The 13,264-nt window shown below is 33.0% G+C and overlaps 1 protein-coding gene across 1 annotated transcript; it reads left to right on the forward strand.

Moving 5' to 3' along the window:
- Nucleotides 1-983: 983 nt before the first annotated feature.
- LOC127091982 (homeobox protein knotted-1-like 3) lies at nt 984-4,413 on the forward strand. Its single transcript, XM_051030740.1, has 5 exons — nt 984-1,933; nt 3,034-3,154; nt 3,440-3,636; nt 3,730-3,861; nt 3,964-4,413. Exons 1-5 carry the CDS (start codon nt 1,259-1,261, stop codon nt 4,111-4,113), a joined length of 1,275 nt encoding a protein of 424 aa, XP_050886697.1. The 5' UTR covers nt 984-1,258; the 3' UTR covers nt 4,114-4,413.
- The last annotated feature ends 8,851 nt before the right edge of the window (nt 4,414-13,264 follow it).

The raw sequence follows: 13,264 nt of genomic DNA on the forward strand, positions 1-13,264 counted from the left end.
TGATAATGAGTATGACTCAAGTTAGTTTTACCAGGCACTATGATATACACCAATTGTATTTGCTAAAAATACAATGAGAGATAACCCATAATTATATAAGATTTTCTAAGGAATTTATAATTGTTGTTAGTGTTAGAGCAAGCTCACACAAGGTGGTGAGAAACTTTGTATCTCTAAATGTTAGGTGAATTGAAATGTCTCTCTTAACTTCCTTGGCTGAAGTATTTATAGATATATATTAAGTTTGGATTCTTGGATCCAAATAACGGTTATTGTCCCCTCTCTTAGGATCGTAAAACCGTTATTACCCCTATTTTTATGGGGAACATGGCTATTCCATTCGACTGAACTTATATATTTTTAGTGCCCCAAAGACACGTCAATCCCTACGTTGCCTTAATGAGTGATGAGCGATATGACTCAAATCCAACCGATGACAAATATGCGCCCAAAGAACAAATGTTATAACAAATGAACACACGTTGTAATCAATGGATGATTACAACTTCAACTTTAGACGAGGAAATATATGTACTCACCCTAAAATATGTATAAGTTGATATATGGCTTAAATAGCCCACTTAATAAATTATATCAGAGTTAAGGGCTCATTACTTTAAATGACCCATGTCCTTTTAAAAGAAAACAAAGAGTCTTGAATTAAAAGATAAAGATAAATAATGTGAAATTCAACATCATGCATCACAATTTATATTTTTGCCAGTAATTTCAAAATACATGTAAAATAAAAAAATATATATAAAAAAGTATGAGACAACATAAAGTAATTAAAAAATAAAATGAAACCAACCCTTCATGAAAGACAAATCACCTAACGAGCCTGTCTCATTCTCTCTACAATCTACCTTTTTCAATTAATTAATCAAAGGAATTTAATTTACAATAATATAATTTTATAAAATACAAAAAATAATATATACTTTACTATTATATCCACTATTTATACACATCACAAATACTTTATTTGGATTTATTTTCCGATCACAACAACGTCCTTTCTTCCCTCCCTTTCCTTCACTCTACCCTCCCCTTCTTCATCTTCCATTGTCTTGTCTTGTCTTCTCTCTCTCTCTCTCTCTCCAAAAACAACAACAACAATATTTTATCTTCATTTCCTAGTCCCACAATAAAACATCACAAATTACTTCACCAAACCAAACCAAACATTACAAACTCACACTTTCTCTCCTTTGTTCAAACACATAAAACATAAACACAAACAGTTATTAGTAATTTTATGGCTTATCACAACCAGCATCTTTCACAAGAGATACCAATCCACCATTTCACAGACCAATCTAACAACAACACTTTTCGTTCCATATTACCCGACTCGCCCGACCCTAACTCCAAACCTGATTCCGATCCCAACCAACTCCAAACCACACCTAATTGGCTCAACAACGCCATCCTTCGTACGCACTACACCGACAACAATAACAACAACAACAATAACGACGTTAACAACGACAACACCACCAACGATAACGGTAACGGACCTTCTAATTTCCTCAACCTCCAAACGGCTTCCGACTCCGTTCCAAACTCCGGCCAATGGCTCGCACGCTCGATTCTCCACCGGCACCACGGTGAAGTCATCGACGACGTCACCGATGTACACGATTTAGATGATTTGAAAGGCGACGGAGGAGTAAGTAAAGGGGACGCGGTGGTGGTCGGAGACGGGATGGTGAACTGGCAGACGGGGAGATGGAAGGCGGAGATTATGTCGCATCCGTTGTATGAACAGTTGTTGTCGGCACATGTGGCGTGTTTGAGGATTGCGACGCCGGTGGACCAGTTGCCGAGGATTGATGCTCAGTTGGCCCAATCTCAGAATGTGGTCGAGAAATACTCCGCGTTCGGCCAGAACATCGTCGGCGTAGACGACAAAGAACTCGACCACTTCATGGTATATTCTTTTTCTTTTGTTTTTGAGCCTCAAATTCTTTTGACATTTATCTCGTTCTTTTTTTTCTTCTTATAATTAGATTAAAATTCGATTGGATAATTTGTTTCTTTTGGTGTGGTTTTTGATTAATTTTAATTATAAGTATTTACTAGTGCTCTTTTTTAACTCTTTCTTATGACTAGTGCTTAAATTTCAATAAAAAGAAAAAAAAATGTTGCTAAAATTCCTCGCTCAATTTCTTTCGAGAAATGTTTTTTCAAACAAAATCTCACATCAAAACCGCATTTTCTGACTTTAATATTAATTTTTCTCACACTTTGGATTCTGTTAGTCAGACTTTCACACTCATTTTTGGTATATTTTGTTGATTTTTCCGTGTCTTAATAACAAAAATATATAGTAAATAAAATAATAGAAATTATAAACTTTAATCCAAAAATTAAAATCTGAATTTTTCTGAACCTTCAGATCTTTGAACAATCACTATTAAACCATGAAGCACAAACATTTCTAGGAGTAATTGTGTCTCCGTGTAAGACACTTGAATGACACCCGTACGACACGTGTCAGATTATATCTTCTATAAATATAAGAAAAGTTAGACTAATGTTCCCAATTTTTTTATTGGACAATTCAGACGAACCATTACATAAAAATTGTTTTTATCTTTGCTTCGATGCATCATGCATCTTATATATTTCTTCAAAGAATCTCACATATCTAAAATGGTCAAAGATATTATTGAAATAATGTTATAGTGAAAAATCAAGAAATTAATTTTGATTAGACTCTTTAAATAATAATAGAAGGATGGATATATACGGTGTCGGTCTTATATTTTTTATATTATAGGTGTCAGAGTGTCTTTATTTGGGTCGTGTTTCACACGTCGGAGTCTATGCTTCATAGCTCTATGCGTAATTTTGTGAATTGACTGCATAGACTCCAATTTTTTGGGTACTGATTGTGATATAAAGTTCTCTATATTTTGTGGTTGTGGACAAAACTGGTTGCACTATAGAAGTTTAATACATATAAATGATCAATGATATGATTCAGTTGGGAATTGCAATCTTGATATTTCGTTCTTGTTGTTGCAGTCACACTATGTTTTATTGCTGTGTTCCTTCAAAGAACAATTGCAACAACATGTCCGTGTCCATGCCATGGAAGCAGTAATGGCTTGTTGGGAGATAGAACAATCCTTACAAAGTCTAACAGGTACAAAACAATTGTCTTCTCTTAGTAACTGTTGCTGTTTCTTAATCACTCTTTTTCCTTTGTTTGTTACCTTAATCATGTCGCCGCGTTTAGTGCCATGATTCAAAACCTTTCATCATCGTGTGCGCATATCAAAGCCCCCTTACCGTGGCCTACTTTGAAATTTTAGGCCTCTCAACCTATTATTTATCATTGACCGACTAATTTTTAAGGTCCGATGAAGTCTAAAAACCTACTTAACAAGTATGAATCGATATTATTTCTCACATGTTGCATAATGAACAGGAGTTTCACCTGGAGAAGGTACGGGGGCGACAATGTCTGACGACGAAGATGAACAAGTAGATAGCGATGCAAATATGTTTGATGGTAGTTTTGATGGCGGTGGAGATAACATGGGATTTGGCCCTCTTATACCTACAGAGAATGAAAGGTCTTTAATGGAGCGCGTAAGGCAAGAGCTAAAGCATGAATTGAAACATGTAAGGGTTGTAGCGAATTTTCACATACACCCTTCTTTTCATAACTCTTCATTCCTATGTTTGATCTTTGTTTATTTTTATCATACATTACAGGGTTACAAGGAGAAAATTGTAGACATAAGAGAGGAAATTCTACGCAAGAGACGAGCCGGGAAACTTCCCGGTGACACAACCTCTGTCCTTAAGGCTTGGTGGCAATCACATTCTAAATGGCCTTATCCTACTGTAAGTTCAACTTTATTTCATACTCGATCGTAGAAATAGCTTATACCTAACCATTTTATTGAATAAACGCGTAATTAACGTAATGACTTGTGTGTTTTTCAGGAGGAAGATAAGGCAAGGTTGGTTCAAGAAACTGGATTACAACTAAAGCAGATTAATAACTGGTTTATCAATCAAAGGAAGCGAAATTGGCACAGCAATCCTTCGACTTCGACTGTATTGAAGAGCAAGCGCAAAAGGTCTCAAAACTAGTTTTTTTTCTTAATTAGGGATGATAATTGCACTAAAAAGTTGATTGTTAAATGTAAATGAAGCAGGTTTCATAATCTAATCCTTGAATGTGATTGATTTTTGAAGGCCTGCTGATGGATTTAATGTGTATGATAATGTTACTTAATTAGGAATTTTCATTAGGAATTATGTATACCGAAAAAACAAATCTATAGGATTATGAATTTTGTAGACTTTTAATGTCTGTGAAAATTTTATGTATGTATAATATTGAGGGGGTGGTGTAGAAATGGTATATGCTTTTGCTTCTTACTATTTTAATTTTGTTGTCATGGTGTTTCAGTAACTCAAAATACTTGAAAAAAATGACTAAACCTGAATAAGAACACAAGTAATTTTTGTCTATATTCTGTTCTGTTGTGCCAAATGAGTAATATCTGTTTTTTGTGATCTTTGTCTGATATAGAAATTTGAGGAGTTTAGTTAAAGAATACTATAATATAGTATTATATATACTCTATATGTATGCTCAAAATCACAACCACTATAAGCACAATAATTGTATTTTTTGAATGTTTTCTCGAACTATTGTATTTTTTGAATGTTTTCTCAAACTATTTTAAGATGATATTGTAAAACTTTTTTATACTGTCACCAGCATCGGGTTATTTTTTGTCTGGGACGAAAAGATGTGTTCATTGAAATGATGTAATAAAATATTTTTTTAGGATAAGCTCTGCGATATCTTTAAATTTAGTTGGATTCCAATATCCTTATCTAATTAAATAATAGTATCCAATGCTGCATTACATTTTTCTTTTATTTTAAAAAAAAAATTAAACTAATTTATTCAACTTATGGTATCTAAGAATTTATCATTTTAAAATGATAAATTTCAACTACTAAATTATTTGAAAATATAAAAATAAATTTTATGTCAGTTTATTTAAGATTCTGAAAAAAAAATATTTTTGATGTTCTATTTGTATAAGTTTATTTCTTTTTTTAAATTGTTAAAAAATAATTTTATAGTAAAATGGAAAATTTGAAAAATCTTTTTAACAAAAATGTAAAATATAATTTATAATATCTATATGTTTTTAATTAGATTGAAAAAAACATATTTTAAAATCATTTAGAAGTATAATTTTTCAACTTAAATATTTTAGTGTTTTTTTTTCAAAAACAATTTTGTCACACAATGACTTTGGTGCTCGTTTAGAGCCATTATTAATTTATTACAATAGCATTTTTTATTGCACCTAATGCATTACTTTCACACTCTAGCGAAAATTTTAAAATACCTTTAAAATTTGAAAATTATAATTTGGACTTATTTTAACCACACTAAATACAAATAATAAATATGTCTAAATATTAAAATCAGGAATCACTTTTATTATCATGATCTCTCGTATATGACTTAATACACATTTTATCTTTTTAATTTAATTTAATGTTTCACTTAAGTCTTTTAACTAGTTAGTCGCTTAAAAACACTTTCGTTATTCTAATTACTTTTTTTCATTAAATTTTTTGTAAAAAAACATTAACTACTGTATACGTGACTATTTAGTTTGGATGTATTTATTTAACATGATTTTTTTGATTATTTGAAATTTATTATTAATTGGTCATTGTTGAAACATGTTTGTCAAAATTTGGTTCAAAGTTGAAACATGTTGTCTGAAGAGAATATGATCTCCAACGCCACCAACGGAACCACCTTCACTATCAACAACCTCCTCACCGTTCGATGGTACGCATCTCAAACACTCACGAAGCAACTTGGTGAAATGGTTTGAGCATGGAACAATGGATAGGTGGATGGATTTTGAACTCAGAAGGTAGTTGTGGTTTGTAAGCAACATCACCTACTTTCTCTAGAATTTGAAATGGCCCGTAAAAACGTGTTTAACTTGGAATAGGTTGATTTAGTTATCGAAGTTTGTCGATGTGGTCGAAGTTTAACCAACACCCAATCCCCAATGTTATACTACACATTGCGCCTATGCGCATCAGCAAATTGTTTCATAACTACTTGCGTCTTGGCCAACTTGTTGCGCAAATTAGTTATCATAAATTCACGAGAGGTTAACAATTCGTCCACAACCTCAATAGTCGAAGTTCCTGCTAAGTATTGTGCAATAGTAGGAGGAGGTTTCCCAAAATGTGACCTCAAATGGAGTCTTACCCGTGTCAAAACGTTGAGAGGTGTTGTAAGACCATTCTACCCACATCAAATATTTTCCCCAAGTTGTCGGTTTATTGTGAACAAAAGCTCGCAAATACTGCTCAATGACTTTGTTCAAAACCTGAATTTATCCATCCGTTTGTGGATGATAGGATGAGCTCATCTGTGGCTTGGTACCACTTAGCTTAATAACTTTTTCCATAAGCGGCTCACGAAAAGAGGGTCACGATAAAAAACCAAACTTCGCGGCAAATCATGAATTTCCCCCACAATTCCAAGGAAAAACATTGCTACCTTGTAAGTAGAGTAATGGGATTGCAACATTCCCAAATGAGCACCCTTGGAAAAATGATCTACTACCACCGGGATTGTAGTGTGATCCTGATACAAAAGTAGTCTGATAATGAAATCTAAGGACAAATCCTCCTACAAAGCATGAAGGAGAGGTAAAAGGAATAACAAATCTGTTGTTTTCTTAGTTTCGTATTTGAAATGTTGACAATCCAAACAAGTAAGGTGATGACAGTCCGTCATTGCATGAATTTAGTCGAAGAATCAGATAAAAAACAAGTGAAATGTGAGCTAAAATGATGAAGAAAGAACAACGAATGAGGAAAAAATAGCTAAATGTGAAGAAATTGGACTTAGTGAAAATTCAGGCAAAAAAGGGAGCAAAATCATGCAACAACTGGAATAATCGCATGCAGCATCGTGCACACGATAGTGACATAAAGGTTGCATCGCGTGCGATGTAAGTCATCACGCGCGTGATGTCTTCTTTTTCTGAGCTTTTTCTGATGCGTCTGATCCATTTTGAGCTCTTTTTAAGGGGAAATTATGCACTTTGGCTAGGGTTATAATTTTTGGAGAGTAAAGTGTGATTTTTACAGCATCAAGAGTGATTTTGAGGGCATTGGAAGCCATTGGAGACCATTACTTCAAGGGAATTCACATGTTATTCTCATCTACTGTTTTTGGTATTGTAATCTGAATTATGAGTAGCTAAACTCCTCTAAGTTAGGTTGTGTGTGATGAATCTTTTTTCAACATTGTTGGTTAATATGTTGATTTGACTTTGTATGAACCTTTTGATCTATAATTATATTCAATGCTTATTTTTCTTAATGCTTTTTATGTGACATACTCTTTTAAATTGATTTTGGGCACATATGGAATACTGACCATTAGTCTATGTGTTAGACCTAGGGCAATTGTTGTACTTACGCTGGTTGAATAGGAATAGGAGACTCCGAGTAGTGGCATGTGAATTAACTTTCTATGCATCGCATAATCTATGCTATTGAATTTATAAAAGAGTTGTGTGTTCAACAATGTAATTTTGAATTCCGGTTGCCGTTCGTAGCATGGTCTAATTCCTATTTTTAAATTGTCCTAATTAGAATTATTTTTTTGGTTTTGTATTACCGTAATCATGATTTTCATATATGGAGTTTGTTTGGTTTATGTTTGTGTTATTTTTATCCATGGCATGTACGGTAAAGTATGCAGTATCTTAAATGTATATGCTTTTTATATATCATATCGAAAGATTTTTTTTAGAAAGCAAGATTATGTAAAAATTCATTAAGTAAGATTTTGTAATAAGGAATGATGACTAATATTATCCTTAGTTTAACCGTTCTTTTTCTTTTGATTCGAATTCAATATTTTTTTTATATTTATTTTTGTTTTGGTTGTTTGGACTTTTGTAAAATTCAGAATTGTGATGTTTTGTTGTGCTTCACACAATAAAACAGACGTGGATTGGAACACGGCCAGGTCGTTTTGGTTTGCATGGTCGTGTCCCTGAGACATTTTATTCGTTAATTTTAGTTTGTTTTTTTCAAATTTTGGTTACGGTTTATAAATTTATACAAAGTTTAACATTTTGAGTGAGTCAATTAAAATAAAAAGTCGCAAAAGTGACCTCTTTTATTGAAATTGCTTATGAAAAATGTTTTAAAAAATATCTGGTTTGTGTGTATATTTGTTCATGCGAGTATCAATTGACTCAAAGGAAAGTTGGTGGTTGGTCGGTTTTCATACGTGCCTGTGATGGTAAACATGTGATAATTATAAGATCTTATATGTGAATAATAAATCAATCCAAAGAGGGGTTTATTATTCAACATATTTTTTACTATCAATGTTTGATTATTACAACAAGAGTACCACTAGCAGTTAATATTAATGTCCAAATACTCAATATTGATGGTGCACTAGGTATCTTGAGACGGATTATGTCTTTATTTGAACAAATTGATAATTCAGTTTTATTTTATGTGAGTATATTTAAATGCTTAATTTTGTTGTTCTTTTTCAGCTACAATTGCTTCAATATCTGCTAATCTGAATTCAATTTCGGTCCTTAATGGGGAAAATTTTCAAGGACCGGAAAGATAACATATAAATTATTTTTGCCTGCATGGATCTTGACCTTGGATTACGGATGGAGCAACCACCTTATCCTACGAAATCTAGTACCTCTAAACAAAGGGAAAATTATGAGAAATGGGATCGCTCCAATCGCATGAGTCATGGTTTGATCTGTTCTGAGGTCAATTTAGATTTAATGTCTGGAAATACTTAGTGATTAGACTCTGGTGCAACTACTAACATCAGTATTTCAATGAAAGGGTTGCCTGAACTACCGAAAGTTAAATAATATTGAAAGATACATCTATGTTGGAGATGACAAGTCGTAGAGGTGGAAGCTATAGGGCATTTTAGATTATTGATGTGTGTCGGATTTTATTTGGATTTGAAAAACACTTTTGTGGTTCCATCATTTAGATGAAATTTAATTTCAGTTTCTTATTTGGATAAATCATGTTATTTTTGTTCATTTCGAAACAATATGTTCAAGTTTTCTTTCAATTTAGATATTGTTGGAACTGGTTCACTTATGGGTCATGATAATCTATATTTGCTTGACACAATAGCTACATATGGTGAATCCTTGAATGTGGAAGCACGTGGTACTAAGCGTAAAATTGTTGATAACAATTCAGGAGCACTATGACACAAACGCCTAGGTCACATCTCTAAAAATAGAGTTGAGTGACTAGTGTCTGATGGAATTTTATATTCCATTGACTTCACAAACTTTGATGCTTGTGTTGAGTGCGTTAAAGGTAAACAAACCAAAACAAAGAAATATGTTGCATATAGAGCTACATATGTCTTAGAATTAATACATACAAACATTTATGGACCATTTCTCACACCTTTTTGGAATGGTAAACAATGTTTTATATCATTCATAGACGATTACTCTAGATATGCGTACATATTTCTTATACATGAAAAGTCTCAATCATTGGATGTGTTTAAATCATTTAAGGCTGAAGTTGATAATCAACTCAACAAAAGAATTAAGAAAGTCGAGTCTGACCGTGGTGGTGAATATTACGACAAATATGACGGTTCAGGTAAACAACGTCCATGGCCTTTTGCCAAATACCTGGAGAAATATGGAATCGTCCCACAATACACCATGCTAGGATCGCCTAGTATGAACAATGTTGTTGAAAGACGAAATCAGACTCTTAAGGATATGATAAGGAGTATGATTTGTCATTCTACCTATGGGGAGAGACACTAAAGACTACACCTTATATTCTAAACAGAGTACCAACAAAAGTAGCTGCCAAAACACCTTATGAACTTTTTACTGGGCAAAAGCCTAGTCTGAAACATTTTCATGTGTGGGGATGTTCATGAAGATTGTGTGTATCACAAATTTAGTATGAGCAAATACATTTTCCTGGTCCTATATGTTGATGACATATTACTTGCCGCCAATGATATAGGCATGATGCACGAAACCAAGAAATTTATATCAAGAACATTCGAGATGAAATATCTCAGTGACGCCTCCTTTGTATTAGGAATTCAAATACATCGAGACTGATATCGAGGTATTCTAGAATTATCACAAATGAGTTATATCGAAAATGTACTTACAAGGTTTTGCATGCAAGAATGTAAATCAGGAGATACTTCAATTGCTAAGGGAGAGAAATTCAGTCTCAGTCAGTGCCCAAAAGGAAACTTAGAAATTCAAATGCAAAAGATTTCTTACGCGTCAGCTGTAGGGAGTCTGATGTTTGCCCAAGTGTGTATGCGTCCGGATATTGCGTTCGTAGTTAGGATGTTAGGAAGATATTTGAGCAATCCAGGAATGGATCATTGGAAAACAGCCAAAAAGGTTGTGAGGTATTTAAAGAGAACAAAAGACTATATGCTCACATATAGGAGGTCAGACCAGTTAGAGATCACTGGATACTCTGACCCAGATTTTGCTGGATGCCAAGATAGTAAAAGATCCACTCCAGGCTATATCCACATGTTGGATGATGGTGTGGTTTCTTGGCGCAATGCTAAGCAATCTCTTACGGCTTCATCCATCATGGCAGCAAAGTTTATAGCATGTTATGAGGCATCCAACCATGGAATTTGGTCGAGGAATCATGTCAATGGGTTGCGAATTGTGGAAGGAATTGAAAGACCAATTAAGTTATACTGTGACAATAAATCAATCGTCCTGTATTCCAACAATAATAGGAGCTCAACCAAGTCGAAACATATTGACATTAGGGATGGAAATTGTACCCATCCACAGTGGGTACCCGCAAAAATTATCCACAACAGGTACGGTAAAAACCCGCAAAATGGGTACGGACATGGGAAATCACTCATTAAAATAAGCGAGTATGAGTGCGGGTACATGTACCTTAGTACCCAACACGTCCCATACTCGCAATATATATATATATATATATATATATATATATATATATATATATATATATATATATATATATATATATATATATATATATATATATAGTGCGAGTATGGGACGTGTTGGGTACTAAGGTACATGTACCCGCACTCATACTCGCTTATTTTAATGAGTGATTTCCCATGTCCGTACCCATTTTGCGGGTTTTTACCGTACCTATTGTGGGTAATTTTTACGGGTACCCACTGGGGATGGGTACAATTTCCATCCCTAATGTCAATATGTTTCGACTTGGTTGAGCTCCTATTATTGTTGGAATACAAGACGATTGATATATATATATATATATATACACACACATGTTAATCTAATTTTTTTATTAAATACATCACTATTAAATTTCAACGTATTTTAATATAAATATTTGTTTATTTCTTATCTCAACAATGACATCCTCAAATTATTTTAAATGTTGTTAAAAAATAAAATTGACATGATAAATTATAATCGATCGATAATTTTTTATTAGAAATTCGGGTAAATGGGTATGGGTATGAGTACTTACGCACCCATAGGATACATGTACGGGTACAAACATTGATGCCTACGCGGGTATGGGCTCATGTATGAGGATTTTTTTTAACCGCGGATTTGGGGATGTGTACTTTAGTACCTTGCCCATTGCCATCCCTAATTGACATGAAGTTCCTTGTTGTTAAGGAAAGGTACAAAGTGGACAAATTTCCATAGAACACTTGGGGATAAACTCCATGATAATAGATCCTCTTACAAAAGGTCTTCCATCCAAAGTCTTTCATGAGCACACTGCTCACATGGGTGTTTTACCGTTAGAGGAGTCTTTGGTTTAGTGGGAGTTAATTGGTTATGAATTTTATGTTATGTGTTTGGTATTATGTATGCATACTATAATTTTGTATATTTTCCAACTAATAAAGTTTGATATTCAGTAGTTTATAGTTTTTACAATAAAGTTATTGAATGATCTCACTAAAGTAAAGTAGGAGCAGTTGAAAATCGACATATACATACCAATTTCATGTGATTTTCATGTTGCACATTTCATGATGGTTCTATGTCATTTAGTTGTGTCACTATTGGTGATCATTGATGAGTTTAGTTATGATTGATATAACGAAAAACACCTTGATTATGTATTTTGGCATGACTAATGAACGAGATAATTTGGATATGCTTAAGGAATATAATGGTGAACTTTGAGCTCATACAGTCTAGCACATGTGTATGATTACATATGTGACCAGTGAGAGATTGTTAGAATTTTTGGGTCACAATTGTAATATTACACGTGTTAGGGTAATTATGTAAATAACTAAAGTTATAGTGGTCTAATTAATAATAAGTTTGTGGCTAAAAACATAAATATCATGAAAGGTAAGATTAATGTGTAGATATCATAACTCAATATCTAACTTGATGAGGGGCCAAGTTTGAATATTAAAAATTAAGAAATAACCCTAAGGTTATTTATAGGGGTTATGGTCCCCATTTCTAGACAACGTAAAATAGTTTATCATAAATAATATCTTCATCCCCATCAGAGAAGAATCAAGGAGTCATAGATAAACTTTACCAATTGAAAGATCAAATGCCCGTAAACCTTCAGTGATTTTCAATGGCAAACTCAAATACGCTTCCACTTTTATTCTCTGTTTGAATTCTGATATGAGTTTAAATGATACAAGTTGATGGGTTATCGGCTCAGGGATTAATTTTATAATTATGTTCTTGATTTTTATATTGATAATAATCATAAAGTTATGAAAAAATCTAACAGATAACGGTTGATTTTTTGTTTGATAAAGTTAGAATTCTTACTTGTTGATGGTAGAAAGTTAATATGGGAAACATTATATATGCTTTGAATAATTTGTGGTTTAATCATTTATTATTTTAGGGGTTAAGACCACGTGATTTTTTTTTTTAAATTTTTGTTATCATTTTTATTAAGTTTTATTTTGTAATATCAAAACCTTTTTTTTGAGAGAAAAAAATTGTATTCCCCAAAAAAATACAACCATCTGATCCCTTGGATCCAGGAAGAGTCAAACCAAGCTTAAAACAAACACCAAAACACTACCAAACTATTATATACATAATGTTTCTAGATTAACATGCATTTTCATTTTTCTATGGAGACTGCATCTCATAGCCAAGCTAGTCTTGATGTAAATTGTGATATCCGGATCCAT

Source organism: Lathyrus oleraceus, chromosome 6, assembly GCF_024323335.1.
Source record: "Lathyrus oleraceus cultivar Zhongwan6 chromosome 6, CAAS_Psat_ZW6_1.0, whole genome shotgun sequence".
Classification (NCBI taxonomy): domain Eukaryota; kingdom Viridiplantae; phylum Streptophyta; class Magnoliopsida; order Fabales; family Fabaceae; genus Lathyrus; species Lathyrus oleraceus.